General features: G+C 42.9%; 1 protein-coding gene across 3 annotated transcripts in view; it reads right to left on the reverse strand.

The window, feature by feature from the left end:
• The window catches only part of PLEKHM3 (pleckstrin homology domain containing M3), a 132,935-nt gene that overhangs the window by 74,520 nt on the left and 38,276 nt on the right, over positions 1-20,139 (reverse strand). For all 3 annotated transcript variants that reach the window (XM_037911888.2, XM_027834050.3, XM_007071828.4), the window contains one exon: positions 8,389-8,534. In XM_037911888.2, coding sequence (XP_037767816.1) covers positions 8,389-8,534 — 146 coding nt within the window. The remainder of the gene's footprint in view (positions 1-8,388; positions 8,535-20,139) is intronic.

The following is a 20,139-nucleotide window of genomic DNA, read 5'->3' on the forward strand; positions in this document are numbered from 1 at the left end:
TGCCATTGCAGTGGGATGAAGTTAGTGATTTATTCTAATAGATCTTTTACTTGTCTAACTACGATGATCATCACTCCCTCAAAAGGCCTTTTCCTTTCTAGGAATGTTTACATGTGTTTGTGTGCATATACACAGTGATTCTGATAAGTTGGATGCAATTGACAAAGAAAATTAATGAAATATTGAAGGCCCAATCCAGCTCCTTTTCAAGTCAACTGGAGTCATCTCAACCTTCAATGGGAGTTGAGTGGGTCCCTAAAAAGAGAGTCAAAAGTAGGTTAACGTGTACAACAGATTCCATTGTATCATTAGCCGTTCCAATGGCAATTTCTTCCATGTTTAGCTGTAATGTAAAAACCACAACACTAAAAGAACAATCAGAACCACATCCAGCAATTTTTGAAAACAAACATAGATGAGAGATGGGTATTATTATTGTTCATGAATCATGGTGTTTCATTTTCAAGAGCTTTCTCTCTAGCCCATTGATTGTATTGTTCTGTACATCTGCACCCACAATAAGTTACTGTAACCCCTTGGAACTTTTTGTCCTAACTGGGAAGGATACTTCCATTTCAAAGACCAAATACTCCTCCCCAGCCTACTTCTTTATTTCTGCATTTTATCCAGGATGAAAAAAAAGCCGGGATTACGTGCAATGAACTGCAAACCACTTGAAACTGTGCTGTAGAAAAATGATGTTTCGCAATTCAATTAGTCCTTCTGGTCCTTAAAACCAGTGTTTACGCTGAAGCCAGGCACCAATGAATTAAGCTAACAAAGCTACCTTTTATGAGGTGAACAAAAGGGCAAAGGCTACACTATAGTCTTCTCAGACTTAAAAGGCCTCTCCCTTCAGATACTGTAGAAGATGAAGTAGACAAAGCAAAATATGTCCTTATAGATGGTACCAGCTAGTGCAGTAGTTCTCAGCCAAGGGTACATTTACTCTTTGGGGTACGCAGAAGTCTTCTAGGGAATACATCAGCTTATCTAGATATTTGCCTAGTTTTATAACAGGCTACATAAAAAGCACAAGCAAAGTCAGTACAAACCAAAATTTCATACAATGACTTGTTTATACTGCTCTACATACTACACACTGAAATGTAAGTACAATATTTATATTCCAATTGGTTTCTTTTATAATTATATGGTAAAAATGAAAAAGAAAGCAACTTTTCAGTAATAGTGTGCTGTGACACTTTTGTATTTGTATGTCTGATTTTGTAAGCAAGTAGTTTTTAAGTGAGGTTAAACTTGGGGATACACAAGACAAATCAGACTCCTGAAAGGGGTACAGTAATCTGGAAAGGTTGAGAACCACTGAGCTACTGGAAATAGGAGCAGGTCAGGGAAGGAGATGTTACAGTGAGAGATGATCCCAACTGTAACTCTTCACAATGAATAATCTTCTTGTTACCAAAAATATCATACATAATGCCAAGTACTGGCTTCAGGTTAGTGATTATGCAGATAATACAATGTATACTTTTAAACACGGGAGATACTGTAAGGTGAATTAAGGGTCATGGTTCCACAGACTTCTATGGCTCAGAAGCTGTATTAAACATCCCACTCATCAATCAGCTTTTAGATTTTTTTTTTTTTTTTTTTAAAAAACAGTGCACACCCAAGGAACTGTGCTGTCCAAACTGAGGAACGGAAAATGCCCTGTATCAGTAATAACCCAGGCAGGTCGGGTAAAGAATAAAATTCTTCAGATCCCAAATGCTCCAAATGCATACAACACTTTAGCTCCAGGAAAATTTGGTGGCATCTCTTGGTTTTGTTCTGTTAGCGAGACTTATACAGCTGCATGTTAGAGAGAAGAATACAACTATCTTTATCGTCACACTGCTTTTGCACACATTAAACCATTTAGCCTTACAACACACCTGAGAGCTACCATACCTATAATAAGTATTATTCCTCTTGTATTGGGGGGCGGGGGGGAGAAGAGGGGAGGGAAGTCAGATAGCAGCGATTCACTCAGCACCACACAAGCACTCAATATCACAGCTTGGATTGGAACTCAGGAGTTTCTCGCTCCAAATTCTGTGCAAGGATCACTCACATATATACTTTGGTCCCCATCAGCACAGCATTCAAGCACACGCTGAAGTGCTTTGCTGTATCAAGACCTAGGAATGTGCAAGTACGTAGTCTTAAATTTGAGAGCAGCCAGCAAGTGGCATGTAGAACACGGGGAGGTTTCCAGATTCTCTCCCACCGCGGAACCTGGTGCCAGTATCCCCAGGGTCTCAGTATTCCTTTTGGAGAATATTCTTTCACTGTGAATCAGGATTGAAATGATGTGAAACCCCACTTGCCCTCCCGCGGCCTCAGGGCAGATACAGGAATGAGCAGGAGGTGATATTTTATTTTTTCCACGGGGCACAGTCATCAGCAGTGCACCCATGGACAGATGCACGCACACATACACGTTAAAAGATTACTAAAGGTCGCAAAGTCAAGCACTCAAAAGTTAGGAAATGCCAGAATCAAGGTTGCCTGTGCAACCTTCATTCAGCCGCCTTATGTGCATACTTTATGGTACACAGTCTTTAATTACAAGATCACGTTGTTTTTTTCTCCCAGGACCCCTGCCTCAGGGAGTGCACAGAATGGACAGTTAATTTATAACTCGGCCAAACTTGGGTGGATTTTCATGGGGATGACAAAAGGCACGTCCCTGACACAAACGTCACCCCCTCCCCAAATTTTACATCCCTGCTCCAAAATATAGGAGTGCTAACGCTGGTCAAAGAAAGAGTCACCAGTTGGTGTTTTTTTTAAAAACACAGGCAAAACAATGTATTATTTTCCTGTAGAATCATTTTCAGAAATGGCTGAACTGTTTGGCTTGATATTTTCCAAAAAACTCAGCCTGAGCTAGGAAACGGGCAAGTCAAATTTCAGCCCAAATGGTTAACGTTTGGCAAAGTTATAAGCAACTGAAAACAGGGGCAAGCTTAATAATAGGTAGCGCTACCAGCCCTGCCTATAATACACAAATATGCACACGTATAATTGTATTAGAAACACCAGAAAATTCCATTCAAATACAAGTATTAAGATTGAAGAGAGTTCTTTAGCCTGAAATGTCAAAAGAACAGGAATGAGGGGGAATACCATGAGGAGTACTTTTTTCTGGAGGCTGCCATCTTGTGCTTCAGAATCTAAACGTTAATTTACGAAAAGTCCGACGCATGGTAAACTCTTTGGAGCAGGGGCGGTCTCTTTTCTTGCGTTTGTGCAGCTCCTAGAACACTGTTGGGTGCTCCTGGAAGCACACAGCAATACTTATTACCTTTTGCATGTAACCAAATAAAAGTTGCCAGAGAGAAGAGGTTGCGTAAGGATGGGAGGAAGAGCTATCTAAAAGATAATCTCCCTCCAGAACATGAAAAAGTCTGCTATGGAAAGGACTGAGAACCATAAGCAAAAGTGGGAGCTGGGAGAAACTGTCTGAACTAAGATTTTGGTTAAGAAACTCCAGTTGCTGTGTGAGGAAGCAGGGTGGATAAAAAAAAATTTTTTTTCAAAAAAAAAATTGTTTTTTTTTATTTAAATTGGATTTTTTTGATAAAATGCTTTTTGAGGAAAAAACCCATCTAAAGATAGTTTTAATTAAGATACATTATAGCTCAAAGATATCTCATCATGGAACAGGGATTATAAATTCTAATTCTAGAGTATGAGACAATATATTCATGTAATATTTAAGAAAAGTTTTGTAAATAAATTCCAATAGTTCATGGATGAGGGATCCAATTTTATGGGGTTCCAGGGGCTTCTGTATAGATTATTTAGGTTAATCTTTCTATCTACCCAATGGCACTCAGTGCTCAGTCTGGAAGATACCATCAGAGATGCTTAGTTTTGCAGTTCTCAAACTGTGGATTTGTGTCTCCAGGGATAACATGCTTGTTAACAGCAAAAATGTTTTAAAACAAATAAATAAATATATAGAGGTGAGAAATAACAGACCTCAACTCTATTGTCCCTCTGCAAATTTGTGTACGCAGAGTCAGTCCCTTACCTCTCTCTAAAAGTGCAAAGTTTCAAAAAGTTCAATGAATAGAAGATTAGTGGGGGCGGAATAGATCTGGACAAGGAGAAGAAGTCTGGAGATAAATGTGAGAAGGGAGGGACAGGCAGTAGAAACAAAAGTGAAACCGTTTGAGCCACATATTCCAGAAGTCTTGAGGTCTTTCTGAGTGTAGCCTTCATTGATTTGAGATCTACCATACCATTCTCTCACTAGAAGGGAAAACCTACAATGCCAGCAGGCTGTAAAACAGACCCAGTTGGGTCTCATCTATCTCTGAGTTGTGAAGAATATGTATTAAGGTTATAACAACCAACAAGAATGCACTTTTATGTAGAAATCCATAATTAAATCAAGTTTTCCTGACTAGTGATTTAAATCATGATTTAAATCAAATCCACCCTGTAAGGGAGTCTGCAGAAACATGGGTTTCTGTTAAATAATCAAGGGGTTCTTTCCCTTAGTAGCCAAATGCTTTTGTACACAAATATAGTGTAATTCTCAAGATCCAGGACACGGTACCACTCAACTCTACGGATTTCTCCTGACTTCTGTTTTTTAACAAGTCTCATCCTGTTAGAAGCAGACAGGATCTTTTCTGACTGTGAAGGCCAAGAGTTAATATTATACATTCTGTTCAAGTTCAGTGAATCCCAGGGAACAACTGAAAACATATACCTAATTGTATCAGTGTTACAAGACCCAAGCTATAGATCATACACCGGGGCTTGCTCCCTCAGCTTTGCTAGTGGCAGATATTATAGGTGCCAATGCACCTTGCAAAAAGGGAAGAGATGGCTGGGGAGAAATGAATTCATGTTCTTCAGCCACTGTTACTCTGTTCACTGGTCAAGTGATGGACACATTTTCTAGATAGAGTGAAATACAGAAGCATTCAATAGGTGGAAGCCACACTCACGTTCTCTCTGATATCTCACCGGGACTGTGCCAAGCACGGTCCACTTTGGCAAAGCCCCGTTCCTATCAGCCCCCATCGGTATATTATGCATCAGGTTGAAAGGGGGCCTACTGCTGGAGTAGCTCCTCCTTAGTGCATTGCTGCATTGTCCTTGATGGACAGGGCTGCCTCTTTCGTGAGGCTTTGGAGCTTGGTTCCATTTTGGGAGTGCTGTTCAAGAGATCTATCTGTGTAGGTACTTGCAGGACACTCAACATCAGCTGCAATGGCAGTGCATGAGGATATCCTGCTTTGAAAGTGAGTCCAAGAGAAACAGAAATCATTAATACTAAGAACACCTCAGGAGAGTGGGACGGTGTTTCTGTCTCTGCCAGACCAGGACATACAGTCAATACACTAATAAAGAATCATGCAGCTACATTATTGCTATTAAATACTGCAGGCAAAACTAAGAAACTTTTTTTTTTTTTTTTGCATCTGAAGTATCTAAATGGATTGTACAGTAGTGACACGGCATCACACTCTACATCTGCAGTATGCGAGAAAGAGAAAATGGAGATAAATGAAAGACTAAGGGTCATCTCAGGCTAGTGTGCTCCACAACAGAAGAGGATTTGCTTAGTTCCAATGAAGAATACAATGAAGATAGAAACAAGGCACAAAATTGCAAAATCCAGTATAAAGAGACAAAACTAACAGATACCCTTAAACCTGATCAGTTACATAATGGGCTAGGAGACAAAGGATGGTCTTGTGGTTAAGGATGGTCTTGTGGCCTCAGGGGACCCAGATTCAATTCCCAGCTCTGCCACAGACTTCCTGTGTGACCTTGGGCAAGTCACATGATCTCTCAGTGCCTCAGTTCCCCGTCTGTATATTGAGGATGATGATACTCCCCTACGTTGCTGGGGTGTTGTGAGGATAAATTAACACTCCTGAGAGACTCAGCTACTCCGGGGATATATGTACTTACAGAGAACTTGACACTGCTCCCAGCCAAGTGAATGTTCACAACTGTATTGTGCTTTTGCAAAGTGAAAATTGAGAATTTGTCATTGTTATAATCAGAATTAATTTGATTTTAAATTTAAGCCTAAAAACTCTGTTCTGCCTTTGTGCCCTAAGTCTTTGAACACCGGCTGTTCCTTCTCTCCTGTAGCCAGACTATTTGAATCAGTACAGGTTTTAAATTCTAAATTAAAAATCCAGTTTCTCTTCTTGATGGTCTCATTGACACACGTTTACACTAGACTGTCTGCTTTACCATCCATTTGATCCACATTAGAGGCTCTAATCCCATCCCAAAGGAAAATAATGTAATGTCTAATATTTAATATCTGGTCTCCTGGGGGAAAAAAAAAGATCCTTAATCTGTCCATGCAAGAACTTTATTAACTCCTGAAAAAATCTGATATTATTTGGCATCAGATTATCATTTTCCTAACAGCAGGCTTTGGTTTCCTTTAATAATCTCTGTCTTTTGACAGATTTTCTTCTTCAAGAGAGCCTGCTTTTTCCTCTAACAGAGCATTTACCAGTTCTTTTATTTCCTTTTCAAATAACCCATAATAATAATAATATTCGCAGACCTTAGACATCAAACAGCCTCTCCTAACAGTGTCTCTTATGTTTGAAGCTTTAGTACAATCTCCCTTCCTCATAAGTCTGTTATTGTTTCAGCACACTCCCCCTGCAAAGCCAAAACAACATCGTTAACCCTATGAAAACATCCAACGGAAATGCACATTCTGTATACCATTTCTTTGGTGGCCTTTGGGAAACATGCTAAGATGTATAAAATAGCCACAAGTATACATCTGCCTGTCTATCCTTTCATCCATATTGACATATCTATCCATAACTCATGGCATCTGAGTGTTAAAAAAAAGAAGGTAAAATTCAATCTAAAGAACTGTACTTAGCTTCCACCTCATCCTCATACTATGACTCAATGTGCAAACCTCTCTCTTTACATTACTTCTGTTGCTTATGCCCAGGGAAGTGTTGAAGTGCCATCCTTCTGCTTTTATAAGAAGACTTGTGCTCAGAGATGAAATCCACGATGTCCTGAAGCTAGAGAGATCTGATTTCCCATAGGATGGAATTCCATAGCATTAATGCCTGCCACCAAAAAAAAGCCCTGATCTCCAAGCCCTCCTCTTGGGATCCATCAGCTGTAGAGCTCCTGAGAATCACAGCTCTTGGAGCTGCGGCGAAAAAGGCAATGTCTGGGATAGCCAAGGCCTAGTCCATGAGCCTAGAGAGGTTGTGGAATCTCCATAATTGGAAATTTTTAAGAGCAGATTAGACAAACACCTGTCAGGGATGGTCACTTAGTCCTGCCATGAGGCTGGGCACTGACTAGAAGACCTCTCAAGGTCCCTTCCAGTCCTGTGATTCTATGAGGACTCTGAAGATTAGGACCATGAGAGCCAGTAGAGAAGAACCCCTGCCTCTTGAAGGACTACAGCAGTCGTAAGTGGGGGCAGCCAGGAGGAGAAGTGTGGCACCGTGAGGCGCAAACAGGAAAGAGACATTGAGGTGGCTTCTGCAGATTTGAAGACGTGCTGTGGAGGGCTAACAGACTGAGTAGGCGAGACATGTGAGTAGGGGACAGATGAACTCTCAGGAATCAGGGTCAGCAACAGAGCTGGTCTCTGGGCATTCTAACGAGTAGTCGGCTAAATGATTGGCTACACAGCCTGATGGGTGACATAGGCGCCGACTCCGTGGGCACTCCAGGGCAGGAGCACCCACGGGAAAAAAAAAAGAGTGGGTGCTCTGCACCCACCAGCAGCCCCACCACTCAGCTCCTCCCCCGCCCTCCCAGCGCCTCCTGCCCACCGCGATCAGCTGTTCAGTGATATTCAGGAGGCGCTGGGGGGGAGGGGAGTGCGGGGGCAGGAAGAGGTGGGGCAGGGCAGGGGTAGGAAGAGATAGGGCAGCTATGGGGGCTTGGGTGAAGGGGTGGAGTGGGGGGTCGAGCGCCCTCCGGGAACTCAGGAAGTCACCACCTCAAGATGGGAAGAGTCAGTAGACCTGCTCTTAAGCCTAGCAGCAGTTCGGCGGCTGCTTAAAACATTTGCCCACAGCTGTTACAGCTCCTGCACCTGCCTGTTCCTAGTCTGGCTCCTCTTTGTTCCAGTCCTGCTCCTGCCTTGCCCCTGACTGGGACCCAGCCCTGCTCCTGCCTTGCCTCAACCCAGGTAACCCAGCTCTGACCTTCAGCTCCGACTTCCGACTCGGATTCCCACTCCAACCGCTGGGCACGACCCCTCCCGCCCCGGTCAGGAATGTAATTGATTGGATAATATTAGTCAACTGTAAAATTAGATTTTAACCTTCAGCGTCATTTGTGTTTCTGTTACATGGCATTCAATGTATTTCTTCTCAAACCAACACACGTGAAGATTACCTTGTATTTTGCAGTGTCCCAATTATGAACCAGTCGTGCGGGGATTAGAAAGTTGTCATCCACATGGCAGGTGCTGCAGTAATACCATCCGCTGTAACTGCACACCTTGGCTTTTCCATTGGACAAGCCTATAGAGCGCTGACAACCTGGGAAAAGGAAAGAAGAAAATAATATCGATTTTATATCCTTTGCTAATGATGTTTCATAGGGTGCGATGAGGGACTTAATTAACCACTTCCCGGATGAGAGCGGTTTTAGAAGATGAACTGTTTCATATCCCTTGCAAATAACAGAATATATGTGGATAATTCAGCATTCTGGTCCAAATTTCAAAAATGTCTACTAATTATGGGTGCACAACTTGAGAGACTTACACCGGATTTTCACAGGTGCTGAGGAGCACCTACCACTCCAACCAAAGTCAACGGGAACCGTGGGTACTCAGCAGTCCATTCCTACCTGTCTCAAAGCTGGGCACTCAACAACTGAGATCCGCTCAGGATTTTGACCTGACAGACACACAAAAACAACATACCTGGAAAATCACTGTCTTTTTTTTTTTTTTTTTTACACAGCCCAAATCCTGGGTTCAGGATTTTGTGTGTCTATCATAAGAACTGCTGATATCGTAAACATCTGAAACTGGTTAGGAAGTGCTGGTTTAGGTGGCTGTCAGATTGTGAGATGTTTCAGGGATTAAAGGTGAATCTCAAACTCCAGTCTTGGTAGCCAAATAAGGAAAAGAGAGGAGCAAGGGTTGCCAGCTCCGCCCCAGACCCTACTCTGCTTGGACAATATCAACATCAGTCTCATTTGGTTTTGGTCCTGACAAATGAGCAAACACATTTTCCTTCATCGGGAATCGCTCTCGTTGTCCCCCCAAATCAGATGTTTGACTTTTGTTGTTTACTTTGAAAGAGAGTCAACATTGTAATTTTCAGCAATATTTTTCATTTGAAAAAAGGACAGTTCTGCAAGACAGCCATGATCTAGAGAGAGCTGCTTGAGCAAACCATTAATACTACGTCTTTCATACAGATGCATACCACCAACTTGCATAACATCATTTATTTGCATACTAGACCCTCCCTCCCATTGCAAAATCCTTTATCTGTTGCTGACTGGATGAGAGCAAGCTAGCCATCTTCTAACAATGGGCACTGAACTGGCATACAATGATCACACAAGGGGAACTGAATTGGCACGTACAAGTAAACCACACAGTACAATGGCAAACAATAACCACCATATTAGCAACAGGGAGGACTAGTTTTATTAATTAGATGCCATGGGTTGTTGTAAACATATATACATTGGGAAGGATACCTGGGTACATTTCTTCTTTTCCCTTTGTTGCGTTCATTATTAATAATTACTTGTATTATGGTAGCACTTATTTGTATTACGGAGCGCCCAACCAGGATCAGGATCATTGTGTACCTACACAGTGAGAGACAATCCCTGCCCTGAAGAGACTGCAATCTACAGCCAGGTCTACACAAGACTCTTTTGTTAGTATAACAACATTGGTTTGGGCTGTGATTTTTTACCACGTCTGTGCCAGCAAAAGCCCAAGTATAGATGCAGTGCTTTTGCCATTATAACTTATTTCATTCTGGAAACAAGCATAAATTACACTGGTAAGCTACATCCACACTAGGAGGATTTGCCAGTATAGCTAGACTGGTGAAGGCAAACCTTTTCTAGTGTAGTCTAGGCCAGAGGTTCTCAAACTGTGGTCCGTGGACCACCAGTGGTCCACGAGCTCCATTCAGGTGGTCCGTGGATAGTTCCCTCTAAGGTGCACGCCTGGGCAGCTGCACACGAGAGAATGAAGGGCCACCCACCTAATTAGTGGAGCCGCACAGGCGTGGCTCCACTAATTAGATGCCTGGACCCTGGAGAAGACGCACATATAAGGTGAGGTGGTGGCCTTGGGGAAATAGGGGGTAGGCGGGAGGGGGCAGTGGGGTGAGAAGAGGGGGTGGGGAAATTTGGGATGTGCAGGGCTGCAGTGGCCAGAGAAAGAGGCAACTTTTCCCAGCTCCAGGGCTGCGGCTGCCAGGGAGAGACCCCCGCCTCCTTCCCAGCCCCAGCTTGGGGGCTGCTACCCTGGGGGAGAGAGGGAAAGACCCCCCCTCCTTCCTAGCCTCAGCTCTGTGGCTGCTGCAGCAGGGGAGAGAGGGCACATCCATCGCATTAGAAAGGTAAGACTACTGATATTAAAATATGAGTTGTGTGCTTTTTATTTGTAGAACAAAAATAGTTAATTATTATCCAAAGCGCTTTACAGTAGTTAGCTAACAGTACAAACAGCATTTGGAAAGATCAGTAAGTGGTCCGCCGAGACCCTCAGCAATTTTCAAGTGGTCTGCGAAAAAAAAAAAGTTTGAGAACCACTGGTCTAGGCTAAATAAAACGACTTCTCCTCCCCCACCTCAGTATCTGATGCTATTTTGGCCTTGTCTACACTAAAAAAGTTTTGCTAGCATAGCTATACCGGTACAGCTGTACCCGCAAACCCTCATAGAATCTCAGGGTTGGAAGGGACCTCAGGAGTCATGTAGTCCAACCCCCTGCTCAAAGCAGGACCAATCCCCAACTAAATCATTATCCTCCTACTATAGATGCAACTCATACCGATGTAATTGTCCTGCCGGCGTAGCTTGCAGCAGGTCCCCAACAGACAAACCCATACCGAGAAAAGTACTTTAATGCCAGTACTTGAATGCAGCTACACTAAATGTGTATCTACCGCAGGAATGCTACAACGGCACAGCTGCAGCGCTGCAGCCATGATGCTGGAGCATGGACACTTACTCCAGCGACGGAAGGAGTGCTCTGAGAGGCAGTAGCTAGGCCGATGGAATTCTTCGATTGACTTTGCGCGGTCTGCCCTGAGGGTCAGCTCCATCTTCACGGCATCTCTAAGGGACGTGAACTTTTCACACCCCTAAGCAACGTAGCTGGGACAAACTAACTTTCTAGCGCAGGCCAGCCCTAACACTTGTAAGGTGCTCAGATCAACGGCAGTGATAATATGTGATAAGTTCCCAGTTAGAGAGAAAATAGTCCACTCACAGTATGTTTGAATAAATCAAACTAAGTGCCGTACGGCTTTTTAAAAAATTCTTCTGATATTGGATTCTATTTATTTTTTAAAAAAAGCCATATTTCAAGAACTTTTCCCTCCACACACTTGACAATCGTTGAAAGCCCTGATGCCTAACAGAAAACTAAAAAATGTTCTAAAAGTATTTATAAATCATATTTCTACATTCCTTTCTTCTCGCATTTTCATGACTAAGAACATGGGCATCGGAACAGGATCTTTGTGGCCAAGGGATTCAAGTGCTTCTGCCACACGCTGCCATCACCAAGTCCCTGTGACATCATGATGAGTTGCTGTGGAGACGTCTGTGAGATCACAGAGGATGTTAAGGAACCTACGTTGAAAACCGCAACTCATGCGAGTAGTCTATTGAACTCAATGAGGAGATCTGTGTATAAAGGTTTGCAAGACCCCCAAATGAGCAATTAGCAGCAGGAGCAGATTAACTCTGAAGCAAGAAATATCTCCTTATCATGAAAGCATCCTTACTTGTGAGATACAAGGGGAGAAAAACAAAAACCTGACAACGTGATACATGCCGTATCAGCAGAACTTCGCTAACAAACACTTTCCAAAGTGTCCTATGAGAAGCCGGCAATTCTTGAACATGAACTAAAATAACCAGCTTCTCCACTCTACTTTTAGGGTAGAACAAGCCTTATAAAAAGGCTATTATGAAGAACAGGCCCTAAGCATAACCTACTCGTGACAGATGAATATAAAAGAAAAGTGGTTTTATCAGCTGAAAATTAAAAAATGCAATTTTAAAAAGACAATTGAAAAAAAGATATAGCACTTATTGCTGGGCCCAAACTAAAAACATGACACGCTATGACATGGCATGCTATGATCAGGATAGCTCATAAAATGAGAAGTCATGAATTATTAACATCAACTCTCCTAGAACATTTTCCATCCAGACATCTCAAAAAGAGTTACAAAAGTAGATATTATGTCTATGATACAGATGGGTAAGCTGAGGCACAAGGCCCACTTTTTCCAGAAAGGTGTCTACTGATTTTGGGTGCCCAACTTGAAATACCTGGGGACTGATTTTCAAAGGTGCTGAGTTCCCAGGCCTGTATTTAAAATCCCTGGGAGCTGCAGGTACCAGACACCTCTGAAAAATCAGAATTTAGCTGTCTTCCAAAAATGGTGGCACCCAGAATAACCAGAACCTTTTAATAGTCTGGCCCTATAGTAAGTAACTTGCGCAACATCACACAACTAGTCAGCGGCAATGCTGGAAACGGAATCCCATTTGGTGTCTCCCAGTCCCTGTGCCCTCGATACTGGACGATTCTGCCTCCTGTATGCCCACAACACTGCTTTCCTTTCCAATATCAGAACGATGGATTTGAAAAATGAAACAACGAAGAACATTTACCATGACCGGATGACACACAATTTTAAACTAAGGCCAAATTTGGGGCACAAACACTTTGACCACATCCCTTACAACCAGCACTCGGTAGCAAATTTACCTTGTCTAAGAAACAAGTAAATCTGATGTGACTATGCAATTTTGAAGCCCTAGAAATAGTCCAATATGTTCATATTCCCATCTACGCACAACAAACATTTATCTGGGGTAGGATCGCTGGCTTATTTATTTAATAAACTGCTTCCATATTCACCAGTTTACGAGAGTTTCTACATCGCCACGTCTCGCTGTGTTTTTATGTATAAAGTTAGGTAGCACACCTAGGTGGTGAACTCTGCATAGATCAACTATACCACTAAAAAAAGATGTGTGTTAATACATAAAGGTGCGGTGTTAGAACAGCTGAAGAGATTTTTTTGTTTTAAAAAAAAAATACACTCTGTTTGTCTGACATGCCTTTCTATCAGCACTGCAAGATGCCAGTAGAATGGACTCTCTGTTGCTAGGGTACCGATGTTTTTAAAAGCATAACAGAGGTAAGTCTTGCCTCTCTGAAAAGAAAACACAGAATAACACCCCTCCTCTCAAAGGGCAAGATGGAGAAGTCTGATTAAAGTGAACACGCACCTTTCCCAAGCAGAATGGCAACAGCTCATAAAGTACGATAATGTTTGATTAGCAATACACCTCGGTACAGTAAACACTGCAGTGCCCCTGCCTTACAAAAGAGCGGCAGCGAAGGATCTAAATCCCTTTTTGTCATCTGCCTCAGAATTTCAAATCACGGTGTGAGCACAGAAGACTCGGAGTTTGTGCACTAACTAGTTACAGTTTTTGCATTTATTCCATGTAGCCTTCTCTTATAAACTGGATGAAATACAGTAACATGCGCGATTTTATTCTCTTGAGCTTGTACTGGCTGATTTATTCATGCATGGTGAAGCCACGAGTGAATTATGCAGTCCACTCCCAACTGAGCGCCACTAAAAGCTTTATAAACATTACAGATGATCCGGTATTTGCCAGAAACACTACTCTGGAAAGTTTCCCAAGTCTTACTGCAACTGTGTTTTGTATCTCTCCACATAGGATGTTAGTTTGCATTTGTACCTTGAGTCCAACTCACTGGGTGGAAGGAGGAAATAAATTAAACTATACCTCTGAGAGTTCCAAAAATGATCGAAAATAATTTCACTACAAAGCAGGATGTCACCATTTTAAGGCCTATCCTCTTGCAACGTGCTGGAGCTAGATGCGAACGCCAGGCTGAACAGAAGTTCCTTATGACAGTCCTACTGCCATCCACTGAAGCACTCTGGGGTGTTCATTCCACTTCACTAGAGATTTTTCACCACATCACAGTTAATTAGGAATGAAATTCACCCCAATGAGCGGGTGAGCCCCAATCCTGCAAATCTTTACTTACAGGAGTAGTTGTCACTCATGGTTTGAAATCAGTGGGACTGCTTATGTGAATAAGGCTTACACACCCGAGAAAATGTTTGCAAGGTCAGGCCTTCAAACCGCACCGTGGAGGTTTTGAATGTGACTTAAATTATGCAGCAGATACTGCTGGTGATGTCAAACCATGGGAGAGAAGACTCTATGCCAAATCCCAGAGATCAGCCCAACTAATTGCAACCATGGGTACGTGGAGTTTAAGTAATCTCAGAGTTCTTGGTCCTCCAGTTCCTAGAGACATGCTGGGTGGGCAGACTTAAAGCAAGTGTCTTGTGGGTAAGAGATCACTCCCTACCTCTCTGCTAAAGCACATGGTGGCTGTGGCCGTTCTCTCTGCTCCGATAACAGGCTGCATATAGTAATGTACAGTGCGAGGATTCTCAGTACGTGGACAAAAGATAAACAGTCTCAGATACACTCCCTGTATGTGCTGAAATCTACATTCCTCACCTGGCAACCTATTTACTTATTTATTTCTATGTAAACAATAGCTAAAAAATGCCCTTCCAAGGCTGTAGGCACCTAAGACACCATTAAAATACAATGAATCTCAGCAGCATTAAAGTGATCCATTCAGCAGGAGCTCAGCCAGCCACTCACATGCAAAAACAGCTAGCTACCCCCTCACCCTGATCTAGGTTTTACTTTTTGTCTCTCCATACAGTTTATTCTGCCTTTCATGGGGCAGCATAAGTCACAGGGTTTCTCATCTTAATGCATAGCTATTCACATCTGCCATTCTTATTGGACTACAGAGGGGATATGGGAATAAGTCCTAATTTATTGAGTTAGAGAACAGATTCTAGCTGTGACAGACTTCACATTCGTCTAGGTACGATACCCTCAGCCCTCTCCACACACTCTCTCAAAAAGACGTCTTGGGCAGCATGCCCGGAAGGTTACCAAATTCAGGCTACTTCGGACCAAAGATAGGAGCAAGTTCCAGCATCCTGGAGCCCTCACAGAGAGAGTGCCTGGCCAATCGTCTCCTATATTTTATAGTGAAGGGGATCCTCCCAAAGGAAAGCCATTTCTGCTAAAGCAGCTGTCCGGTCTTGTACTGTTTGTTTCACCCATTCCAGTCGCGCTTGTCCTGTTAGTTTCGCATTTGTTTTCCAGGTCCTCGGAAACACATTTCTGACTTGGTTACAGTGTATTTCACACGACGCTGCAGGTCTTAGTGTCAGCTACAACCTGCACGTTCGGAACAGCCAAGTAAAATTTGCACACGTTGCTTTCTTTCTGGATCTGGCCACGGCCACTGTACCTCTGTTTTCCTCCACCTTACAGGCTCTGCTCTAAGAAAATCTCTCTCCTTTCCCCTCCTTGAACCGTGTTATCTGCTGTGTTTCATAATGGTGGTTATTTCTACAACTCTTTCAAATCAAGTTATGAAAGCATTGGATTCCTTTGATGTTACACGGTTCAAAGTGATGTAGAGCGACAAATATATTTCTGTGGCGCACACCAATTATGCGATTTGTTTTTTTTAAAAAGGAGGAGGGGAGAAGGGGCAGCACAGGGTTTAATGCCTTTGAAATTCAGACTCTGCATCTAAGGGTTAGAACACAAAACCTGCCATCACGTTCGCTGGAAAAGAAAGCACTGCCTTTTCCTAATTGTAAACCTTCTGAGGCTGAGTGAGAGAATTAGGGACAATTGACCTCTTTAAGGAGACAGTGTTAAGTGAACATGGGTCTTCCCAGCGAGGGGAAGGGTCAGCAAACAGATTGCCCTCTCGCACCTCGGCCCCCCCTCCCCAAAAAAGAGACTTTGCATCATATATTCGATTTCCTAGCAAGCTCATTTTTACACTTGATGCGCATGTATGAACCCCTATAGGAGAAGCCAAAGGAGGGGGAAACATACTATCGTACCTGAACCATCTCTGACTAATGGGTATTGGAAAGTAGATATGGCTGGGAAACATGTAGCAGTGGGTATGGTATTTGCAATAGGGGAACAACAAGCACCACCCAAAAGCTTTCACCTCAAACATGTCAAAGAACATGGGGCTAGTCCTGAATAAGAAGGCAAGGGAGGAGAAAGAGGGGCTGCAGAAATAGCAGCAACAGAGTGCTGTGTACAGCAGTGAACCGCTCTGGGCTTAGTAATGTCTCTGCTGGCAGAATCGCAGTACCAGCGGCAAGAGGCTTGTTTTCTAGTTCTAACTCTGCGGGAGGAAAGAGCCCAAACAAACTGGAGGACGCAAGGATTCATAACACACATCTTTCCTAGAGCCAGGGTGCTCGTATGCTAGGAAAGGGGGGCTCATGGTTAAGGGGCTGGGCTAGGATATAGGTGATCTAGGTTCAGTTCCTGCCTCTGCCACAGACTTCTTGTGAGACCTGGGGCTTAGGTGGAGATTTTCCAATCTGCCGAGGGAATCTGGATGTCCAGGAATGGGAAATGGGAATCTAAATCCTTTAGGTGGCTTTGAAACTCTCAACCTTAAACTCTCTGTGTCTCAGTTCCTCATTTGCAGCGGGGACTGTACGAGTTCCCTACCTCACAGGGGTAAGGTGCTCGGATACTATGATAACGACAGGCCTAGAGTTATCTAGACAGACAAGTGTACTATTTTTTTTAACCCACTGGCACGCAGGGGCTGGAAGAGCTCTGTAGTGAAGCAGAAAGGGGCAGTCTAGCTTTTGATAGAACCAGTTTTCCTTCTTTTCATCAAGTGCCCTGCTCGGTGTCTGAAGAACGAGACTCTGCGATCTTGTCACATCCATGACATGGAGTCAGAAGTTGATTCATTTAGAAACAGCGTAAAGGAGAGGAAAGGAAAATGGCACAGAGTTTGATATGGCCGCCTCAAGTTACCACCTTCCAGTCTTCATGAGCAGTGGGTTTCCTTAACTTTCTATGTTCTTAGCAATGTACGTGATTAATTCCTAATAGAACATACACGCTGACTAGCCAATACTGCCAGTCCAGCAGGCAGAGGGAGAAAAATAATTTAAGAATAACTAAAAATTACATCCTGGATCCTGCAAATGTTTACACCCACGTTTAACTTTACACATGCAAATAGTCACTTTGCAAAGCTCCTCGTGTTCGTAGAGCTAAGCACGGGCAATAAACATTTGCAATATCAGGGCCTCGTGGGGTATTCGGCTGAAAAACCTGTACTTAACTCAATTTTCATTTTTGCTCTGCAGTTCATTGAAGGGGCACTTAGCCCCACCCTGTTTTCTCATTGACTTTCAACTCATTGTAGACCTCGTGGTTTGCAGAGTTTGTGTTCTTTGATACAGTGGCTGCTTATTTAGAGCGCCTCAACAGTACTTCAGTTTAGACGCAAAGGGTGGTTTGTACCTCTATCTTGGGTAATTGCTGCACTATGTTGTGTGTGGTTATTAAAAGCAAATTCTTTTAGTTTTGACAGGTCTTTGTTCAGGTGAATTTCCTCTCGCTAGTCACTATGTCAGTTATAGCATTTGCACATATATTTCATTTAGCCACAAAGGTATGCTTAATGCTTTACAGATGCATATGAAGATTTATGGCCCATTAACTATCCATGTAGTAGTCAGCCTCTAATTTAGCCCGTCATTTGCTTTGATGAGTGAAAGCTGCCTGGATTGACTATCCCGATTTCTCAGCCTGACAGAATAAAGTCATATCTCATAAAATTACTTGTTTGGAAAATGTAACCCCTGAGGCTCAGAAGCTCTCTCTACATCGTTCAGTTTTCTGTTGCGGTTCCTTAGCTGTTTTCCGGACAATGCCTTTCCTACCACAATGCGTGTGGGAATAGGAAGTTTACAGATGCTGCTTTTGCAGTGCTGTTGTTGCTGTGTTGGTCCCAGGATATAGAGACATAAGGTGGGTTAGGTAATACCTTTTATTAGACCACCCCTGTTGGAGAAAGAGACAAGCTTTTGAACTTACATGCAGCTCTTCTTCAGGGCTGGCTGAAGAGCTCTGTATAGGCTTAAAAGCTTGTCTCTTTCGCCAACAGAATTGCCTCACACACCATGTCTCTCTAAGACACTGCTTTTGGCATTTGCCTGGTCAGACACAACAACATCCACAATAGATGCATCTCATATGCTCTAGCGGCACTCTAGTCACACACAAACTGGGTCCATAGGATAAATGGACACAAAACCACATTAAGTGAGCTGTGACCGTTGTGTTACTGTGTTTGTAATGGCTCCAAAGGGCTTGGAAATGCAATGCAATCTCAGGTTTCAGAGTAGCAGCCGTGTTAGTCTGTATCTGCAAAAAGAAAAGGAGGACCTGTGGCACCTTAGAGACTAACCAATTTATTTGAGCATAAGCTTTCATGAGCTACATCCGATGAAGTGAGCTGTAGCTCACGAAAGCTTATGCTCATATAACTTTGTTAGTCTCTAAGGTGCCACAAGTCCTCCTTTTCTCAGTGCAACCTCAGTCACACTCCTGAGGTTGCAAAGGCGTAACAGAGGGAAAATTGTGGCCCTGCAATGGGAACTTAGATAATAATTCTGTTTGAGATGCTCACCTCAGAACAGAATCCAGCTCATCCTCCCAGTACTGTGGATAATGGGAGTAAAAACTTATTTTTGTCAGAAGAATAAAGAGACGATTCTGCACACATGTAGCAGATGACAAAGAGAGCAGATTGAATCAGACGTCTGTTTTACAATCACTGTTCATCTTAGACTTGGATCAGAAAGCTCAGCTGAACAAACACACCCTGCCTCTAGAAACCAAAAGAAAATGGCTTCTGCCGTCGCCTCTCGTTACATGTGGCACGCTTAGCCAATCAACACCGCAGGAGAGATATCATCTGATACGTCCTGTGTGATCTTCCCAAACAGCAGCATTCAAACTGCTAATGCACTGATGACCAGTAGCCTCATCGTGTTTCTAAATATTCACATTCACCTCAGAGGGGCTCCGCCAGGGGGCCAGGATAAATCCAAAAAGGTCTAATCGCACACCAAGGCAAAATTACTCCTGTATCCATCTGAGAATGTGACAAATTGAGCTTTCGCCTGCAAGCCAATTCAGAATCCCATCTGGTAGTCCTTTGCCTGGAAAAGCCCACAGAAGCCAATGGCTTTGTCCAGACTAGGTGTAGCTAACACCTTCCAAATTCTAGTCTAGACAGGACCAGTGGAGTTTTTACATGAGACAAGGAATGCAGGACCGAGCCCTAACGGTCCCAGGCCACTTCCACTGAACTCAATGAAAGTTTTTCTATTGATTTCCATGGGCTCTGAAAGGGCAGCTATATACCCATGAGAAACAATGGTTTATAATGCACCATTACAAATGCAATCTTTTAATGCAACACACACTCTCATAGGGAGCGTTATAGCGACTCAGAAGAAGGGGAGGAGGAAAAATCCCTGGAATCATGGAGAGACAGAGAAATTAGATCAACTGAGGTTACGCTAAATAGAACATAAATGGATATGAACAGCATTTAGACACCACAGTGGCAGATGCCTTAGATAGGTAAGATTGAGGGGCTGCTGGATGGAATTAATGAAATTGCAATAACCCGGGGCTGAAGGTCTTTAAAAGGACCTTCTGATATAATAGTATCACACAAACAGCTTATTGAAATTTGGCCTGTAAGATTTTCAATTCAGTAGATAGGTGTTACTGAATTTCTAGGACGTAACAACAACTTACAAAGCATCTGCTGAATTCAAAAGAGGGGCACCTCTAGCTGTCCACTAGCCATTGTTTTAATGAAAGTCAGACCAAGTCAGTACTGTAGCTGGATTTTTTATTTTAAAGTGACTAAATAGTTTTGTGAACAATAATATTTGCTGGTTTGCAGGGAAATCAA

Source organism: Chelonia mydas, chromosome 11 (genome assembly GCF_015237465.2).
Source record: "Chelonia mydas isolate rCheMyd1 chromosome 11, rCheMyd1.pri.v2, whole genome shotgun sequence".
NCBI classification, from domain to species: Eukaryota; Metazoa; Chordata; order Testudines; family Cheloniidae; genus Chelonia; species Chelonia mydas.